A 20,294-nucleotide genomic window follows, 5' to 3' on the forward strand; every position below is an offset into this window, starting at 1 on the left:
CAGAGGGGAAGACAAATGAAGGAGGGAAATGGGGAAGAATGTATCCAAGAATTCATTATATATACCACAGAACTAAGAACAAGGAAGGTGTAGATTGAAGTGGGGATGAGAATGTTGAGGGGGTGACACTGATCAAGATGCATTGTATTTATAAACAATTTCGTTATGTGGCACCTCCTTTGTACACCTATTCAAAGATAATTTTAAAAATAAATAATTTTTTCAAAATTGATAAAAGTGTGACAAATCTGAGAGGAAGAAAAATTTACTTTAATACTACAGATAGATATAAAATAAGATTCTAAGTCATGAGAATAATATTCTAGCCCAAGTGGACTAGGGTTTAAAGTTTTTGTTTTATTTTTCTTTAAATATGGAATGCTTCACGAATTTGTGTGTCATCCTTGCGCAGAGGCCATGCTAATCTTCTCTGTATGGTTTCAATTTTAGTATATGTGCTGCCAGAGCAAAGCATCTTTTTGTGTTTTTGAATCATGGTCTCACTACATATATAGTTCAGACTGGTCTCAGATTCACCGTCCTCCTTCCTCAGCCTCCTCAGTTGTGAGATCATAGGCAAACACACTAAACACACTAATTCCATGTTCAACAAAGGAAGATTTCTAATAGGCTATCTGTGAATATATCCAAGCAAAATCTTGAGTTAGTAAAGAAAAGTAAATGACCATCTTAACTTAAGTTATACAATAGCCAATAAAATAAAACAAGTCTTACAGATTCTAAACATAGAAACAGAAACTCATTAAGCAATATACTCACCTTAAACAGAAAATCATTTCTCATTTAAAGCAAGAACAAGGACTGGTAATATGGTCTAGTAGCAAGAATGTTTGCCTCATATACATGAAGCCCTGGGTTCAATTCCTCAGCACCACATATATAGAAAAGGCCAGAAGTGGTGTTGTGGCTCAAGTGGCAGAGTGCCAGCCTTAAGCAAAAAGAAGCCATGGACAGTGCTGAGGCCTTGAGACCAAGACCCAGGACTGGCAAAAAAAAAAAAAAAAAAAAAAGCAAGAACAAGAAGTTCATTAACTTCATTATACTTATAACTGGAAATTAGAATTTCTTGCTAAATATATAAGACAAAATGAAGACAACTGGTAAGGACACTAAATAAAATTAAATTAAAATATTTTATTGTTGGAAAGAATACTTTTTTCACAAACCATATTTAGTATAACTGCTATTTTACTCATAATTTTAGCAACATTAGTAAAAATCTCTGACACAACAGCAAATACACAAGAAACTCCACAAAGGTTTTAAAACAATAACTAGATATTCAATGTATCAACAAAACAAAGTAACAGTGCTTAAAAATTATACAGTACTATCTACAAAAACAAAGAAAACTCCTTAAAGACTCATCTTAAAAACTTAGCACCATAATATCCAACAATATCACTCTTGAGCATAGATTTAACAATTCTACATCAAGATATAATAGAGTTACAAACACAACCATGTTCACTGCAGCAATACTAGCAATAAGCTATGGAAACAATCTAGGTTCCCTACCACTGATGAATGAATGAATCAAGAAAATGTGGTATATATTCACAATTGATTTCATAAGGAATAAATTTTCCCCATCTGGATGGAAATGGATAGAACTGGAGATCATCCTGTTAATCAAATTCAGTGAGCTTCAGAGAGTAAAATTAAACCAATTTTTGCTCATTATGTGGATGCCACATCTTAATGAGAAACATATAAACAAAGATAATTTAAATGCTTGTGTTTAATATTTGTAATTATTGTACAATTCAAGAGGAAAAGAATGCTAGTGGGTGAGTATGAAAATACATGGCATCTGTGAATAAAGATAGTAAAATACTGAAAGCTGTTGATATTGGTGGGTAAAGCAGATGAGGAAAGTGGAATCAGTAAGTGGAATCAATCTGATTAAAATTCTGTATAGCATGTATGAACTACCACAGTAGACAGCATACAGCAAAAAATAATGATGAGAATGTAAAACAGGTCCTGTCTGGGATGGCCACACTAGCGGGAGGGGAGAGGGTAAAGAAAGAGGTTTAAGGAGGATAAATATGGAGATAACACTTGAGGTATTTTATGTAAAATATACATGTGTGAAAATGGGACAATGAAGCTTGGAGAACTTTTTCATAGAAGATAAGGAAGATTCATGGAGCAAGTATTATCAAGATATATTGTACGCATATATGAACCTGTCAAAATAAATTCTAGTAGAAATAAATGATGCAAATAAAAACGTGGGGATACCAGGGATTCACTTTTGTAATCTGCAAGAAAGTAAGATACAAAGCATCACAGTACAGAAAAGTTCACATAACTCCATCTCCAAAAGAACAAAGGATCCATCTCCAAAACAAAAAAGTTCACATAACTCTATCTCCAAAAGAACAAAGGATCCATCTCCAAAACAAAAGATCCAACTCCAAAAGAACAAAGGATCACAGTACAGAAAAGTTCACATAACTCCATCTCCAAAAGAACACAGCAGGGGCTGGGGATATGGCCTAGTGGGGTTCAATTCCCCAGCACCATGTATACAGAAAATGGCCAGAAGTGGCGCTGTGGCTCAAGTGGCAGAGTGCTAGCCTTGAGCAAAAAGAAGCCAGGGACAGTGCTCAGGCCCTGAGTCCAAGGCCTAGGACTGGCATAAACAAAACAAAACAAAAGAACACAGCAAAATAAATTAAATAACTAAACAAATAATACAGCACTGGAAGTGAGGCGCAAACAATAGAGCACTGGCCATGCAAGCAAGCCAGAGCTCTCTCACAGAGCCCTGGGCCATGCCAAGGAAAGTGGGGAAAAATAAAGATAACTAATAATCAGGTGAAACTGTGTGAAGTTGTCTACCCATCAATTGAGCATGTGTAGAAAATTAATTTAAAAAATAATTTTGGGACTGGGAATATGGCCTAGTGGTAGAGTGCTTGCCTCGCATACATGAAGCCCTGGGTTTGATTTCTCAGCACCACATATATGGAAAAATCCAGAGGGGGCGCTTGGCTCAAGTGGCAGAGTGCTATCCTTTAGCAAAAAGAAGCCAGGGACAGTGCTCAGGCCCTGAGTTCAAGCCCCAGGACTGGCAAAAAAAAAAAAAAATGACTGTACTTGATTCAAACCACATGTTTTGTATGCAACAATTATAACAACATTTCAAAGAACTATGGTGTCAGTGATTTCGTATGTTTATATATCTGGTAAAAGCCAAGCACCAGTGGCTCATGCCTGTAATCCTAGCAACTCAGGAGGCTGAGATCTGAGGATTGTGTTTCAAAGTCAGCCTGGGCAGGAAAGTCTATGAGACTCTTATCTCCAGTTAATCACCAGAAAACCAGAAGTGGTGCTGTGGCTCAAGTGGTATAGTGCTAGCCTTGAGCTGAAGAGCTCAGGTCCTGAGTTAAAGCCCCATGACCGACAAAATGAAAAAATAAATAAAATTAAATAAATATCCAGTAAAGTCACTAAACTGAACACTAAAGTCAATAATAACAAACATAACAATTCCCCCTGGGCTGGAGGCATAGTCAGATGGTCTCAAATTCAAGCCCCAACACATCAACAAAAAGGAAAAAAAACCTTGAAGTAATTTTGGTGCTACTGAATAATACGTAATTGTTATATTTTAAATTCTATGTGGTTTTGCTTTAGATGGAAATATTGGCTTTTGGCTTACCAAAAATAGAAGCCATGGGTTATTTTTAAATTTTCCTTTTAGTTTTGTGTGGGAGATGGTTCAAAGTCAGATATGCTCACAGTAATGGATGATGCTGTCATTGTTCCTGGCTGAAAGGGACCCAGGGACACTTGAATAACAACTTGGGTCTCAGGAGGCAATCCTTCCAATTGCTTAGGCTCCCTAAACATTTGATGACACTGGGTCTTGTGCTGTGTTTTCCCCTGGAAAGTCAGAAACTGTGGCCTACATTTAGAAAATGGGTGAACACACTTTTCTCAGTGCCCCTATAATGACACCTGCATGCACATACAGTTTTGAAATTTTTTATTAACCAAGTTATTTATTGTCCAAGTGATGTACAGAGGGGTTACAGATTCATATGTAAGGCAGTGAGTACATTTCTTATCCAACTCGTTACCTCCTCCCTCATTTTTCTTCCACTTTCCACCCTCCTCAATTCCCTCCCCCTGGGGTTGTACAGTTGGTTTACAGCATATAGTATTGCTGTCGCATTGGTTTGTCTTTTGCACTTTGTCTCTCCATTTTGATGTTCCCCTTCCCTTCTCTAGTTCCAATAAATGTATATACAATACCCAGGGTACCAAAATCAAAATGAAAGAAAATAGTATAATTTCACATGGTACGTTGAACATAACAACAAAGTACTTATTTCCATAACTTGGAGTTCATTTTGCTTAGCATCATCTTATGTCTTGCGTACTCCACAAAAGTTACTCTCACTCGCACTCACAGAACAGTTTTGAAATGTTTGTGACAGACCGAGCTGATTATTAGTATTTGTATGGCACTTTCTCAAATGTGTTATTACATCAGGAAATGATGACCTATACTTGCAAATGTGGTACACATACAGCATCTCCCCAAGGTTATGATCATCCTTCCTGTGTTGTAAGAGAAACTGATGTGTTTCAAATGACAATTCAGGTTTTGCAGGAGAATAGGGCTCTTAGGTAGTATGCATTCTGTCAATGTGATGGTGTGGCTGGAAGGACTTGGGGAATTTCCGGTGGCAGTGCTTTCAGATGGTGCTGTTTATCAACTTGTTACCACTCTGCTTTTCAAATTCCAAATGGTACTTCATGTGCCTCATAAACATCACACTTACTAGAACTTGATGGCATCTGGAGCACTTAAAAATTGTGCGGGTCTTTGTTTGTGGCTGCTCATTTCCCTCATAATGTTCATAATCAAAGTCATTAACTAACAGGGTCAGATCTCCTTTCTTGGGATCAAAGTTCTTGTTTTGTATTCTGTGGTTTGAAAAGGTTGTTTTTGCCAATCCATTTGCTCTATCAAGATTTAAACTGATTGGCTTGAAATAGACACTGTCATTTGGAAAAGCTGTTGGTGGTCCACTCTGAACAAGGCTTAAAGAGGCAGGAACACTATTTAACGGTGGACTTTTCTGAGGATTCACTGTATAAAAATTGCCCGGAGAAGACAAAGCTGAAGAACATCTTTCTCTGTCACTAAGTTTAGGCCTTTTGGGATTTATGCTGCTTTCTTTAGAAGCAGAAGATTGGCGCTTTGCCACATGAGGACTTTCATTCACACCTCTTATGGAAAATGCTGCTGTTACTGGATCATGCCATGAACTTGTGAGGGTAACCACAGGATAAAACTTTGAGGAACTAATGGGCATGACTTGTGGTGAAGCATTTTTATAACTGGTTTCAGACAAAGGCTCAGTAATAGTAGGACCACTTGCTGATATTAATTCAGATTGACAAGTTGTTTCTGGTGTTGGAAACATATACTGTGTAGGCTGTGAATTTTGTGTAGTACCTTTTTGAAAGTGGCTGAATATTTTTCTCCTTGAGTATGAACCTGGGGTGACTCTGTTCAAAATTTTGGAGATGACTGGTTTTGCCTTTGAAATTACCCCAACAAAGACCACCTCTGCATCTTTATCCTCTATTTTTTGAGCTCCTTTTGAACTTTTCTGTAGTTCTATATTTTGTTTTTCCACACTTAACAAGCATAGTTGATCCATGACAATATTTTTAAGTCTTGCAAAGTGAGGTCACAAGTCACAATGCTGCCTTTATACAAACTGTCACCTATGAATAAAACATTCCGCATATCAGTCAGTATGCAAAATATACATTGTCTCATTCAATTCTCCCCAAACTTTGAGGTAGTTATAATGTCTTTATTTTATGAAAAACAAAATTGAGGCCCACGGAAAATTAAAAGTTTAAAAATTAGGAGCCAATTAAGCATACATAGTAGTAAACATCATGATGATATTATTCTAAAACATAATGTAATTATTTTTTTCTTCACTATTCTACTTACTTAGTGTAGTTTGTCCAACACTGGGCCAAGCACTAAATAGATGATGGTGAATGCATTCAGTTTGGTATATAGTATGTCATAAATGTTAAAATTTACAACTTCAAAATTAAGACTAAGTAATAATTTGTCTACATGTAATATCCCAAAAACATAATGTTGGAGTCAACATTGCTTAAATATGTAGATCTGGACTGCATACACATAGTTTTAATTACATAATCCCAGGATGATGACAACTCAGTATTTTCCACCTAAATGGTAAAGACATTTGGGACCAGAGAGCTCTATATATGTGATTTTTTTTTGGTGCTTAGTTCTTTATCAGCATCCTTGGTCTGTGTCCAATAGCTAGCACAGCCATCCCCCAGCTGTTGCAATCCAAAATGGCTCCAGGAAATACCATCTTTTTGGTTTTTTTTTTTTTTTTACCAGTCCTGGGCCTTGGACTCAGGGCCTGAGCACTGTCCCTGGCTTCTTCCCGCTCAAGGCTAGCACTCTGCCACTTGAGCCACAGCGCCGCTTCTGGCCGTTTTCTGTATATGTGGTGCTGGGGAATCGAACCTAGGGCCTCGTGTATCCGAGGCAGGCACTCTTGCCACTAGGCTATATCCCCAGCCCTGGTTTTTTTCTTTACAGTACTAGTGTTTGAAATCAAGACTTTAGGATTGACAACAGATCAGACTACAACTTGAGCTATACCTCCAGCAGAGTAAGGAATTTTTACTGTGGAATGATGGAAACTTGTGGTGTTACACAGAAGAAGCAGGTATTATAATATTGTAAATGCAGAAAAATGTCATCAAACTGTTCACTTTCAAATGAATTTTTCTGTGGACATTCACCTATGTAGCTTTCAAAAAATAAAAAGAGATACTATCAATAACATAAAAGTAGAAATAATGGAATAGTATGAACAATTACATATCAACAAATTAGATGCATTGGATGGAGTGGAAAAATTCTAAAAGACACAAAATGTTGAACTAACTACAGAGGAAGTTCAAGCTCTGGTATCAGCACTAATTAAAAAAATTAATATTAAACTTGCAGAAATGGAACCAGAAAGTAGGAAACAATTTTGTAATTCACTTTATGAAGCAATAGTACTCTAATTAAAAATCACAAAAGTCACAGACACAAAAATAGTAAAACAATAGAGATCTTATAGAGGCAATCTTCTAGCAGAGTCAGGAACTGGTGGCTCACGCCTATAACCTTTGCTACTCAGGAGCCAGAGACCTGATCATGATTCAAGGCCAGGCGGAAGAGGAAAGTCTATGAAACACTGATCTCCAACTACCACAAAAGCTGGAAGTGGAGTGTGGCTCTAGTGACAGGGCACTAGCCTTGAGCACAAAAGCTCAGGGACAGCACCCGGGCCCTGAGTTCAAGCCCTGGACTGGCTGGACTGGCACGTGCACAAACACACACACGAAAAAAAAATTCTGTGGCTTGGCTGCCAAGCCCTCAGCATGGCAGCACAGCTAGAGCTGCAAACCAGACTTCTCTAATGATTGTATTTTTCTAAGCTAGGGTCTCACTATGGAGCTCAGGTGGCCTGAAGTTCAAGCTCCCCCATGCTGGGATGACAAGTGTGCCCACCTGGCCAGGCTCCCGTTAGTAATCTTTACACCGCTGGGCGAGGCATTGCCTGGCCTGGGCCACTCACCAGAGCCAGGTGCCCCCTTCCTGGAGAGGCATCTGCAGCGCGGCTGACAGACACGCTCTCCCCTCTCCCTCCTCCAGGCCAGGCACCTCCAGCACACCAGGCATGCTGACCAGGCCCCCGGGCTGTGTCCAGAGGCCCCCCTGGCTCCTCCCTGGAAGCTCACGGAGAACCTGGGCTTCAAGTAAGGGGTCTTGCGGCGCTGCACAAGCAATGACACTTAGGTCTAAAATCTCCCTCACACTCTGGCACAGCCCACAATAGTCTTCCACGCCTCTGCATTCCCTCAAGCCTCTGGTGATTGGCTTCTAGGGAGTTTGGTGAGCAGGACTCTAGGTCTTGTGATCTGATTGGTTATGAGCACCTTCACCAAGAACAGGTCTAGAACCTTTCTCAAATTCTGGTGCTGCCTATCATGGCTTCCCTGCCTCTGCAAATGCCCAGGCCATCTGTGATTGGCTTCTAGGGAGTTCTGTGGGCGGGACTCTAGGTAGTACGTCCTGATAGGTCCTAAGGCCCTTCACTGAGAATATCTATCTTCTCTGGGACTCTGTCCAGATAAGACAAAGGAAAGCAGTGGCAATAAATTTGGTGCTCTAGAAAGATGCTGGGCCTTGGAGGGTCTAAAACCAAAGATGAGCATGGGGTGTACACCTGGAATCCAAGACCTGGAAAGGCTTAGGTAGAAGGATCCTGAGTTCCAGGTTAACCTGGAGCCATGTCCTAATTTTTTTCCCCAAAGCCAGATAGGGCTCAGGGCCAAGTTAGACTTCCAGACCATGGGAGGGTTTCCCCATCAAGACTCCAGCAGATACCCCATGTGTGGTCCTTTTTCAATAAAAGCACTATGTGGCTGCTTCAGGATTAAGGAACTTAACTATAGTAGAATTTACTGATCAGAAATCTTCATATGTAATGGGGTAGAATGTGTAGACATCTGTTGTCTAACAAAATGCTGTCAAATTAGAAAATGGTACAGGAATCTATGAAATCTTTAAAATAACATAGTTATATAATACTCTGAAATAAAATGAACATATTACCAGGTGTGTAGACATAGAAAAATTGGTACTGAAAGGTATATTTACAATATTATGTACAAACCAAAAAGGCATTTATCTTGAGATTGTTGTAAAGAGAAGAGAGACAGGCTGGGGCATGGCTCAGCACACCTACCAAAACAAGATGGGAGGAAATACAGTGTTAGAGATAATGGACAAGAAAATAACAGAATAATAAGCCAAAAGCTTCTAAAAGAAAGAGTAGTAATAAACAACTAACAGCCATCAAACAAACAAACAAACAAAAAACAAATCTTCAAATAAAGAAGAGCAAACTGTTTCTCTAACTGTCCAGATAAAAATATTGCTTACTGAAGAGATCTTCACCATCTCTGGCCATAAAAATGCAAATCAAGACAACACTGAGATTCCATCTGACCCCTATACAATAGCCATTATCAAGAAAACTAACAATAAGAGATGCTGGCAGGGATATGGCAAAAGGGAATGCTACATTGCTGGTGGGAAAGTAAACATGTCTAACCACTCTGGTAAGCTTTATGGAGGTTCCTCAGAAGACTAAACATAGAGCTTCCCTATGATCCAGCAATCCCACTTCCGGGCATTTAACCAATAGACCATAAACCAAGTCACACAAAAGCCACCAGCACAACCATGTTCACTGGAGCATTGTTGACCATAGCTAAGATATGGAATCAATCCAGATGCCCTTCAGTGGATGAATGAATCAAGAAAAATCTGTATATATACACAATGGAATTCTATCTTTCCATCAGAAAGAATGATGTTGCCTATTCATAAGGAAATGGAGAGACTTGGAAAAAATTATATTAAGTGAAGTAAGCCAGACCCAAAGAAACATAGGTTGCAAAGTTTTCCTCATTTGATAATTAGAATATATGCCTATAAATCTACAAGTAAGCTCAATGGATAGTAAAAGACACAAATTACACTTGGTTATGATAAATACAAAACTTTAAACGTAGAGGAAAAATTCACTTTTTTTGCTCTTCCACAGGAGGCCTACACACCACTGCTGCTGCTGCTGCCATGTCTTTAGTGATTCCTGAGATGTTCCAGCATATTTTGTAAGGTCTCACTACCAATATCAATGGGCGGTGGAAAATGGCCTTTGCCATCACTGCCATTAAAGGTGTGGGGTGAAGATATGCTCACATAGTGTTGAGGAAGGCAGACACTGACCTCACCATGGAGGATAAGGTGGAATGTGTGATCACCATTATGCAGAATCCACATCAGTACAAGATTCCAGACTGGTTCTTAAACAGATAGGAGGATATAAAGGATGGAAACTATATCCAGGTTCTGGCCAATGCTCTGGATAATTAGCACAGTGAAGACCTGGAGTGGCTGAAGAAGATCTGAGCCATACAGGGCTATGCCACTTCTGGGGCCTTTGAGTCAGAGGCTAACACACTGAGACCACTGGATGCCGTGGTCATTCTATGGGTGTGTACAAGAAGTGAGTCTGTAGGCCTTTTCTGTTCACAAATAGTTTATATATTGAAAAAATAACCCAACTTACTCTGTTTAACTTAAAACCTTTCCTGCTTTTTTGTTCTTTAATTGGCAGAGAAAACGAACACTCTCCTAAACAGTATCAACACTGTGACTGGGAAAGTCCCCATTCAACATTGGTGGGCTATTCGGTACTTAAGAAGATTCAGCCACAGTGGGTTCCAGGTGCTCAAATAGGGCCATCTCTTCTATACTTTCTCTAGGTAGCAGCTCACTCCTTAACTAATCAGTGGAAAAGGAGATGGGGGAGAAAGGAGAGTGGTTGGGGGGGGGGCAGTATTTAGAAATTAGCATAAAAAAGAACATGGTGGTTTATTTCTATTGCTCTAGCCCTCAGGAGGCTCAGTTTGGAAGATCATGGAGCTGATCAAAGCCAACCTGGGCCAAGGTGGTATAAAGCAGTGTATAACTGCAAGTCTTCAACTTTCTGTGGCTGCAGCGAAAAGACTCTGTGAGGGCATTCCAGTACCCAAGATATTTCCTCTAGGATAAGAGAGAGAAATAAAGTGAGGAGGTTCACAGTAGGCAGTCCTTACTATGAGCAAAGGCTTAAACTATTTGCCCATTGCCATTCTGTTCTAACTGCACCTCCCTTATTGCTGGTTCTAGGCATTGTCCCTGAGTTTTTTTGCTCAATGTCAGTGCTCTACCACTTGAGGCACAGCTCCATTTCCAGCTTTTTTCTGGTTCATTGGAGATAAGTTTCATGGACCTTCCTGCCCTAGCATGCTTCAAAAAGCAAACCTCAAATCTCAGCCTCTTGAGTAGCTAGGATTACAGGAGTAAGCTTCCTGCACCTGGCAAATTATGCCCTTCTTGCATCTTTGCAAGGAACTGTTTACAGCCCTTTATTTATGGAGTATTTACTAGACAACCTTGAGGATTTCCCACAGCTCCTAATATACTGGTAAAGTTCGTTCTCAATTTTCCATCTTACAGTGGTTAATTCCTCACCTAGAATCCCATCTCCTGGTACCCTTCTAATAATTCTTTTCTGTTTATCCACAGTTCTCACCCATTTGTAACATAGAAGAATGCTCCTGGCCTGCATCTCAGCTAGAATTTAAATTCCATGAAGAGAGCAACTTTTTGTCTGCTTCACTCACTGATCTTGAGATACAAGTAAGAACTGATTAGAGAATGGGTCATAGGAAGGTTATGTTATAAAAAGAGCCAGGCTTTCTAGGTGTCAGTGGCTCACATCTGTAATTCTACCTACTTAAGAGCCTGGGATCTGAGAGCTCCCCCTCTGGCTGTTGGCAAGCCACCTGGTCCCAGAGTAAGTCACTTCCCTAGTGAGGAAAAGGCAAAAAGGCAAAGATTAGGCAGATAAGGAGAGACAAAAAACCAGGTGGAGGTGACACCCTCTCTTCCTGGGGACATTTGAGGGGATAGAGAGCTCATGGAGATAACATCTCTTTCTGAAGATGGAAGGGGCACTGGGATAAAACAAAGCAAATCCCCTGAAGACCCTGGAACAGAGCAGGAGACCAGTGCCTCTCCTCTTGGATTGAGGTTGCCAGTGACCTAACCAGATGCCAGAACAGCTGAGACTGGCTCTAAAGTGCTATAAAGGAGTGAAACTCTGAGCTACTGATTTTCAGGCCCACTTCTTGCACTTGGCACCAAGAACTCTTTACTCATCCCACACACCTCCTCCTCTTTACCTGGGTAGCAGGTAGACAAGACCTCACATGGCATAAGGTAGACCTCCCAGCTGGGAATCCTAGTTGGCTGGGCATTTGTACCAACCCATGACTAGGTAAAAAGATTTCCTGTTTCCCTGCATCTTTTACATTTATTTTCTTCCTTCCTTCCTTCCTCCCTCCCTTCCTTCCTCCCTTCCTTCCTTTCTTCCCTTTCTCTCCTTCTCTCCTCTTTCTTTATTTCTGTCTGTCTTTGTCTCTCTCTTTTCCATCCTTCCTTCCTACTTTATATTCCCAGCAACAGTGCAATAGAGCTCCTTTTCCCCACTTTCCAATCAGAATTTGTTGTTTTAGTTTTCAATGTTGGCCAATCTAGTTGGCTGAGTTGGAATCTCAAAGTTGTTTTGATTTGCATTTCCTTTGTGTCCAGGGAGGTTGAGCATCTCTTCATGTGTTTATTTGCCATTCTTACTTCTTCTGAGAAGTCTCTCTGTAGTTCCTTTGCCCAATTATTGTTTGGTTTATTAGCTTTGGGGTGTTACATCTTTTAGTCCTTGTATATTTTGGATATTAGGCCTTTACTGGATATACAACTGGTAAAGATCTTCTCCCAATCTGTTAGCTGTCTTTCTAGTTTAGTTACTATATCCTTTGCCATGTAGAAACCTTTTTATTTTGATGTAATCCCATTTGTCAAGTGTCTCTTATTTGTTGTGCTACTGGGACTCTTCAAAAAGTTCCTACCTACACCTTTAAGTTTAGTCCTCCTTCAGGTGGGAGAGGATGGCACTGATATTGGAGTCTCTATTTATGATACTCCTAATAATGATGATTGGCCTATGTATTATCATTAACCTGGTCACAATCCTCCCCCCCCCCCCAATCTGACTTCTTTTTACATGTAGACAACATTCTTCTCAAATAGTATCACTACCAACAGATCCCTCAGCTCCTAAAAATGGATCTACCTGACTGAATCTTCACTCTTTTTAACTCTATTGCCCCAGGATGGTTGATGCCCCTCCCACACAGGAAGAAGCTAGAAAAGCCTTTAGCATCCCTGCTCCTCCTACCTTATTCCTCTCAACAAAAACAAAAGATGAAATTGTTACGTTCTATTAACCTCAGTATCCTAATCTTGAGGCCCCAGAGCAAAGTTCTTTTTGTTTTGTTTTGTTTTGAGTCTGTCCTGGGGCTAGAATTTAGGGCCTGAACACAGTTTAGAGCAAAAGGTTCTAAAACTTGAGCCACACCTCCACTTCAATTCGAGATAAATCTTAGGAACTTTCTTGTCCAAGATAACTTAGAACTGCAATCCTCAAATCTCAGCCACTGAAATACCTAATATTACAGGTGTACACCACCAGTGCCCAGAGCAGACCAGTGTTTTGATTAACAAATACACCTACTTTTCCTGGTCTCCTCCTCTGGCTGTGACTGATTTAGGACATTATCTAGGTTTCAGCACAAACTGCTTCCTTACCAACTCCCATAATGGACAAAACAACACTGTTGAGCTATCTATCTATTTTCTGTACCTTTCCTAGTATAACACATATGAAGTATAAGTAGGGGATCTGTCCATACCAGCCTAGGTATAAATACAAAAACACATTGGAAAAACAACTAAAGCAAAAGGATTGGGGTGAGCACAGTAATGTACACTGCAGTCCTGAGGCAGGAAAGAATAGGGGAAAGAAACCATGGTGAATGGCAGTCAGGAATTTAGAAACAGTGTATTTAGAAATATAAAAGCACTATCCTCATTTTAACCCATGCACTCCTTCATAAGCTGCAGTATTAGCACACACAAAAAAAGGAAGAACAGGTTACTCCATCTGACCTTTCCTGCTGGCCACAAACCATTAGTGTGCTCTGGAAACCAAGAAAGGACATCAATGAAAAAAAAAGTACTTGGAAAAATGGCTCCTTCTACCAGGAAGTGCTTATCTCAAAGGATAAACATTTCTAGAATGAAAGAAGAAAAAACGTAACTTTGTTAAGGAGAAATCAATGATAAGTCTTACTGACTGCATTATTCTCTTGATGAATCATGATGAGGACATATACATGTGAAGTTCTTCTAAAACTCCCATATAACCAGGAGGGAAAAAAGGAAGGATTTATCTTTGCATTTGGGACATTCTTTATCTCAAGGATAAACATAGTTTTAAAATGCACGACAGAATGCATTCTTTCTTAAAAGGGATGCCCTAGCATAGCGATCATATATTTAAAGTATTTGTCAGTCTCAGAGATCCTGAGTCCAAGTGGCAAAAGTATAACACCAAGAGTGTCTAAGAGCAAAGATAAACACCTATCTTTGCAGTCAGACCCTGCTTTTATCATATAAATACCCTCAGATGTCAAAGAGTTCACTGTTTCTTGAGAGCACCCACACTCTGTTAAGAGTGTACCTTTGCTTTTCTGCTTGTCAACTTTTTGTCTGCTTGTCAGCATGCCTCTTTGCTTACTTATTTGATAAAGCTCTGCCAGGTTTTCTTACCATCATGACTTGTCCAGAAATGCTTATTTTGTGATTAAAGTCAAGGACCCTGGACAAAGAGTCCCTACTTTTAGAGAAAAACTTTACAAATCCTCACCTGGACCAGGTGACAATGCCAATACTCAGAAAACAAGATCCAAATCTGAGACCAGTCTGAGATTCATAATGAGACCTTACCTTAAATAAACAAGAATAAAACCACAAACACAAGGAAAGGACTCAAGGCTAGCACTCTACCATTTGAACCATACTTCTACTTCCTGCTTTTTGGTGGTTAAATGGAGATAAAAGTCTCATGGACTTTCCTTCCTAGGCTGTCTCTGACCCATGATAGTCAGATCTCAGCCTCCTGAGGAGCTAGGTACAGGCATTATAGTGTTATGCCCCAGTCGCGAGACGACCTCCAAGAAGACCACCGAGAGCCAGACATTCCGAAATGCAAAAGCAAGGCTTTATTCAGGCAAGCTGCAGCTTGGGTCTCGTCCCACACACTGACACAGCGGAGATAGGGAGGAGGACCCCGAGCTGAAATCTTACAGGGTTTATAAAGGCAAAAACCACAAAGTTACTGCAACCAGGTGTTTCAGCAAGATTAGAGTACGGGCATAAGTCTGATTGGCTCAGGGCTAGGGACATTCCAGGGTGGTCAGAGAGTTTCCCGGCTGTCTGGGTAATGATGGACTGCTCTGCTAGCCAAAATACTTGGTGGTCTGGGTCTGCTCATAGTACCCGTTTATCTTGAAGTGCCAGACTTTGAAGTCAGGCCCCATTTTACCACGTGAACCCCATTTTACCACGTGAACCCCATTTTACCATGTGAACCCCATTTTAGAATTGAACCCTGAGCCAATCAGATTTGTACCTGTGTCCTAATCTTGCTTGCTTGAACACCTGATTGTTGTAACCTTGTTCTTTGCCTTTATAAGCCCTATGTAATCACAGCTCGAGGCTCCCTCCTAACCTCCGCTGTGTTGGTGGGTAGGACGAGGTCCGAGTTGCAGCTTGCTTAAATAAAGCATTGCCTTGCTTTTGCATTTCGGAATGTCTGAGTCTCGGTGGTCTTCTTGGTGGTGGTTTCGTGACTTGGCACACCATTTGGGGGCTCGTCCGGGATGGCCTCAGAAACCCCCGAGACCGCAGACTCCGAAGGTAAGAAAATAGCGCTGTTCATTCTGTGTGTCTGTGTCTGTGTGATTTGTAGTTTTGTTTTCTGTTTAGGCCAGCCGCTTGAATCTGAACCTGTAGGTAGTGAAGGACCAGCCGGAGTTGACACACTCGTATGGGCAGTCCTGGAGGACATGGGACACACCTCAAGCCCTCCACAGGGGGCTCAGATGGCTTCCTACTACCACCCTGAACCTGAAGGACTAGAGCGGGAGGCCCTTCTAACGGGCACCCGTCCAGTTCACTCTATATTCGGGGTTGTCTGGTCCGCTCCTACACAGGAACGGGAGAAAGAGAGCCTCAAGACTGTGTGGTCTGCCCCCTCACAGGGGCAGGAGAGACAGTGAGACTGTGTGGTCTGCCTCCTCACAGGGGCAGGAGAGACACAATCGAAACTGTAAGCTGCGGCTCCCTAAGTCTGTCTGTAAGTGTTGTCTGGTCTTTGTGCCTGTGATTATTTTTGTGTGTTTCTTTCTTGTGCTGAGCCTGACTGACAAACGGATGATGGGGAACGTTCCTTCCACTCCCCTGGACTTGACTTTAGCTCACTGGAAAGACGTACAGGTGACAGCCCACAATCAGTCAATCAGTGAGTGTCCGCAAAAAAGAACTCTAGGGGGACCCCCACCCAGCCTTCTTAAGCAGAAAATTGTTTGGTGTGCTAAAATGTTTTACTAAGACTAAAAATGTTTTACTAAAACTATCAAGCCCTGGAAAATGAGGCTGGGGAATGTTAAAATCATTTGTTAAAGGTTTTTGTCTTAAAATGTACGGCCGATGCTTATTCTGGGCGCTTTCAGATCTTTTGAAAATGTATGTGTGTGTGTATGTGTGAGTGTGAACATGTTCAAGACTGCAGTATGATGCAAAACTAAGTTTAAGTTTAAAGTCAAAGGGTCATCAAGTTTGGGCATTACCAAATGCTTTAAAGGATTTCTCAGGATTCTTTAATTAAAATTAAAAAAAAAATCAGAGCTAAGTGTCAGAAATTTGGATTTAAAAGGATATATATATATATATATATATATGTATACTAAACTAATGGGGATAGAAGTAAACTCTCATTAATGTAGGAAGAAATGGCAAAATGGGTCAATGTTTCTAATATATTGGAAAGCTGAATGGATAAGTATTTCTAATTGTAATTCTTGCATTAAGGAAAAATTCAAAGGTCTTCATGCCATGCAGTAACTGGGATGGAAGAAAAAAAAAAAAAGAGGCTCTTTTGAAACAAGCAGCCCATAGGCAAAGGGCGGCACCTGGTTTCAGAATGCCTGTGAGCTTCAGTTTTTCCGATGCAGATAAAAGTTAAAGTGTTGTGTTAGTGTTAAAAAGGCTTTGGACGGGGCTGGGGATATGGCCTAGTGGCAAGAGAGCCTGCCTCATATACATGAGGCCCTGGGTTCGATTCCCCAGCACCACATATACAGAAAATGGCCAGAAGTGGCGCTGTGGCTCAAGTGGCAGAGTGCTAGCCTTGAGCAAAAGGAAGCCAGGGACAGTGCTCAGGCCCTGAGTCCAAGGCCCAGGACTGGCCAAAAAAAAAAAGGCTATGGACATCAAGAATACATTTCTAGATAAGAAATTTGGAAGTAAAATTGTCCTAAATAATTATTGCAAAGTGAGAAAAGGAGAATATGGCTACCAAAATGTTTAATTGCCATTCCAGCTTCTTTGTAGGTTTTTTGTAACAGTTTCCAGCAGGCCCACAGAGAAGCACAAGTGATTCCTACAAGTTTGTCGAGATCTAATACTGACCCTTAATAAGTTCCAGGTAAGAGAGCATGCTTAAAAACTACTTCTGTGTGGACCACCTTGTTGCTTATAATTGGAGTAAAGTTGGCCTCTTGTAAGACTCACTGATCTGAAATCTGCGGTTCGAAGCCAGCCTGGGCAGAGAAAGGTCCCTGTGAGAGACTTGTCTCTAACCAGCCAGCAGAGTGCTGGGAATGGAGTTGTGTGGAGCTCAAAGTGGTAGGGTGGTAGCCTTGAGCTGGAGAGCTGGGGGACAGCACTCAGGCCCTGAGTCCAAGTCCAGTGGAAAGTCACTCCTCCTGGGACAAAAGTGATGGAGCATCCAGAGGCAGTAAGCCACTGCTTGGATGGCAGAGATGGTATCAGATCCTGGAGTCACTCCTGTTTGGACTTTCAAAAGTTAATCAAAGCCGGGAAGTCCTAGAAGAATAGTTCATAAGCATGCCTTCCTAATGCCCATGTCTGTCTACTGGGCAGGAACTTGCCAGTCATCTGTGATAGTGGTTAGTAAGGGTAAGTTTGTCAAATGAGAGGATAGATTAAAATCTCAACCCCCCACATTTACTCAAAGCTCTGACTGGCAGTGAGAATTTTAAGCTGATACATCTGTTTAGGAAAGAAAGCTTTTAGACCTGAGATTGTGTCCTTATTGAGATCTGTTATAGGCCTGCAAAAGTAATTTTTTTTTTAGGTCATCAGAGAAGATATTGTTAAAAATTGCAAGGCCTGTCAGCTTGCCAATGCCCCCAAGCAACAGACTACTAAAGGAGCTCGCCTCTGTGGGAATAGGCCAGGCGTGTGCTGGGAAGTAGATTTCACAGAAATTACAAATATTTGCTAGTTTTTGTAGACACCTTTTCAGGATGGGTTGAAGCCTATCCAACAAAGCATGAGACTGCGAATGTAGTGGCTAAGAAGATCCTGGAAGAAATCCTACCCAGGTATGGCTTCCCATCCACCATTGGGTCAGACAATGGACAGGCTTTCATCTCAAAAGTAAGTCAGGGAATAGCTGCAGCACTGGGGACGGATTGGAAATTGCATTGTGCTTATAGACCCCAGAGTTCAGGACAGGTAGAGAAAATGAATCGGACTCTAAAAGAGACCTTAACTAAAATCGGCTTTAGAGACTGGCGCAGACTAGGTGTCACTCCTTACTTTTGCTCTGCTTAGAGTAAGAAATTCTCCCTATCAGCTTGGCTTTACTCCTTTTGAAATAATGTACAGGTACCCCCTGCCCATTATCCCTAGCCTTCAGACTGAATTCCTTGCTGATTTGGATGATGCTGAATTTTTGTGTAAACTCGATTATTTGCAGCTCGTGCACAAGAATGTGACCCCAACTTAAGGCATTATATGATTCTGCTTCTGTCCCTACCCCCATTTATTCAGACCAGGGGACTGAAATCCTTAGAACCATGGTGGAAGGAACCCTAGACGGCATCGCCACTTAGGTTCATTACTTCCAGGCCAGGCCAGCTGACCCCTTTGCCCTGGACGACTACCACCGTGGTGGAACATGGGAGATCTCCAAGCACCACCCAACTCAGCCGCTTCGCCTTTGCCTCAAGAAAAGAAAGTTAGACTGAATATTGTTATAATTTTCTTTTTGCCTTCTTTCCTTACTACCCTGGCTAATGTTGATGTTATTTTGGCAGCTCACTCCAAAGTGAGGTGACCCCCTTATTTTAGGTTGTTTTGGGCTTGCTCAGGAATACGGGTATAGCCACCCGACCCTTAGAGCACAGCTGAGAAGTTTATGTATTATTTTGTTGCTTACATTTGGATACTAAACACTATACAGCTAATGGTAAGTCTGTATAGCTGAAAATTTTCAGTTTGCAGTAATCCTGCAGTCCTTTGGTAAAGTAGACTAAGGTTATAGGTTCCTGGCTAGGTAAGGTCAATGCCCCTGAGTCAGCCTGAAGAAGTTACAGAAGATGGATGATATTCACCCATCAGTTCCCCTTTAAAACTGAGGGACCAGAGTTGTTTTTGGGAAGATGAGGCAGGATAAACTAGAGGCATGCAAAACAGAGGTACAAAGTCTATACTTGTGAGAAATGGTGACAGGCCCTTTGGTTACTACATTGGGCCCTACTGGCCCATGCCTCACCTCTATATCATCCCCTAGACATGCAAGCCATTGAAATGGACAGAATGGAGCCATGATTGGCTCCCAAGGTACCAAAAAGAAAAAGGCGGAAATGAAGTGCCAGACTTTGAAGTCAGGCCCCATTTTACCACGTGAACCCCATTTTACCATGTGAACCCCATTTTAGAATCGAATCCTGAACCAATCAGATTTGTACCTGTGTCCTAATCTTGCTTGCTTGAACACCTGATTGTTATAACCTTGTTCTTTGCCTTTATAAGCCCTGTGTAATCACAGCTCGAGGCTCCCTCCTAACCTCTGCTGTGTTGGTGGGTAGGACGAGGCCCAAGGTGCAGCTCGCTTAAATAAAGCCTTGCCTTGCTTTTGCATTTTGGAATGTCTGAGTCTCGGTGGTCTTCTTGGTGGTGGTTTCGCGACTTGGCAAAACAATCTTGGGCTTGCATGGTCATTTCCTGGAGTTTGTGCAGGCCCAAGGTCAGTTAGCAAAAAGTAGAGCCTGACTTCAAGATAGCTTTGTTCAAGAAATTTACAGTTTAGCAGTCTGAGCAGAAACAAGTCAGTTCCTAGAATTCAGATGGGCTCTGGGTTACTCACAGTTTAAACAATCAACAAAATGGGGGCTGCCTGAAAATGGAGTCATTTTGGCTTTTCAATAGAGTTGAAGTAAAGCCCATTTTTGAGGCAGTAGCCATTTTGTTGACTGTTTAAACTATGAGTAACCCAAGCCACCAATTATACCGGCTAGCAGAACAAGCTTATTAGGGCCCAGCCGGTGAGGAAACTCCCTGCTTAACTCTAACCGCCTGGGAATGCTTAACTCTAACTGCCCGGGAATGTCTCTAGCCCTGAGCCAATCAGATTTGT

At 41.3% G+C, this 20,294-nt stretch overlaps 1 protein-coding gene, 1 non-coding gene and 1 pseudogene across 2 annotated transcripts in view; 1 reads left to right on the forward strand and 2 right to left on the reverse strand.

Annotated features, from left to right (window-relative positions):
- Positions 1–367: 367 nt before the first annotated feature.
- On the reverse strand, positions 368–470 carry LOC125347376. The gene has a single exon (XR_007210164.1). It is a non-coding gene; the product is annotated as a U6 spliceosomal RNA (small nuclear RNA).
- Positions 471–4,402: 3,932 nt separating this feature from the next.
- The window catches only part of LOC125346559 (zinc finger protein 280B-like), a 45,157-nt gene continuing 29,265 nt past the window's right edge, over positions 4,403–20,294 (reverse strand). Inside the window, exon 4 of the mRNA XM_048339232.1 lies at positions 4,403–5,778. Coding sequence (XP_048195189.1) covers positions 4,737–5,711 — 975 coding nt within the window. The 5' untranslated portion in view covers positions 5,712–5,778 and the 3' untranslated portion in view covers positions 4,403–4,736. The remainder of the gene's footprint in view (positions 5,779–20,294) is intronic.
- On the forward strand, positions 9,755–10,191 carry LOC125346560 (annotated as a pseudogene).

The sequence above is a fragment of the Perognathus longimembris genome, chromosome 2 (genome assembly GCF_023159225.1).
Source record: "Perognathus longimembris pacificus isolate PPM17 chromosome 2, ASM2315922v1, whole genome shotgun sequence".
NCBI lineage: Eukaryota > Metazoa > Chordata > Mammalia > Rodentia > Heteromyidae > Perognathus > Perognathus longimembris.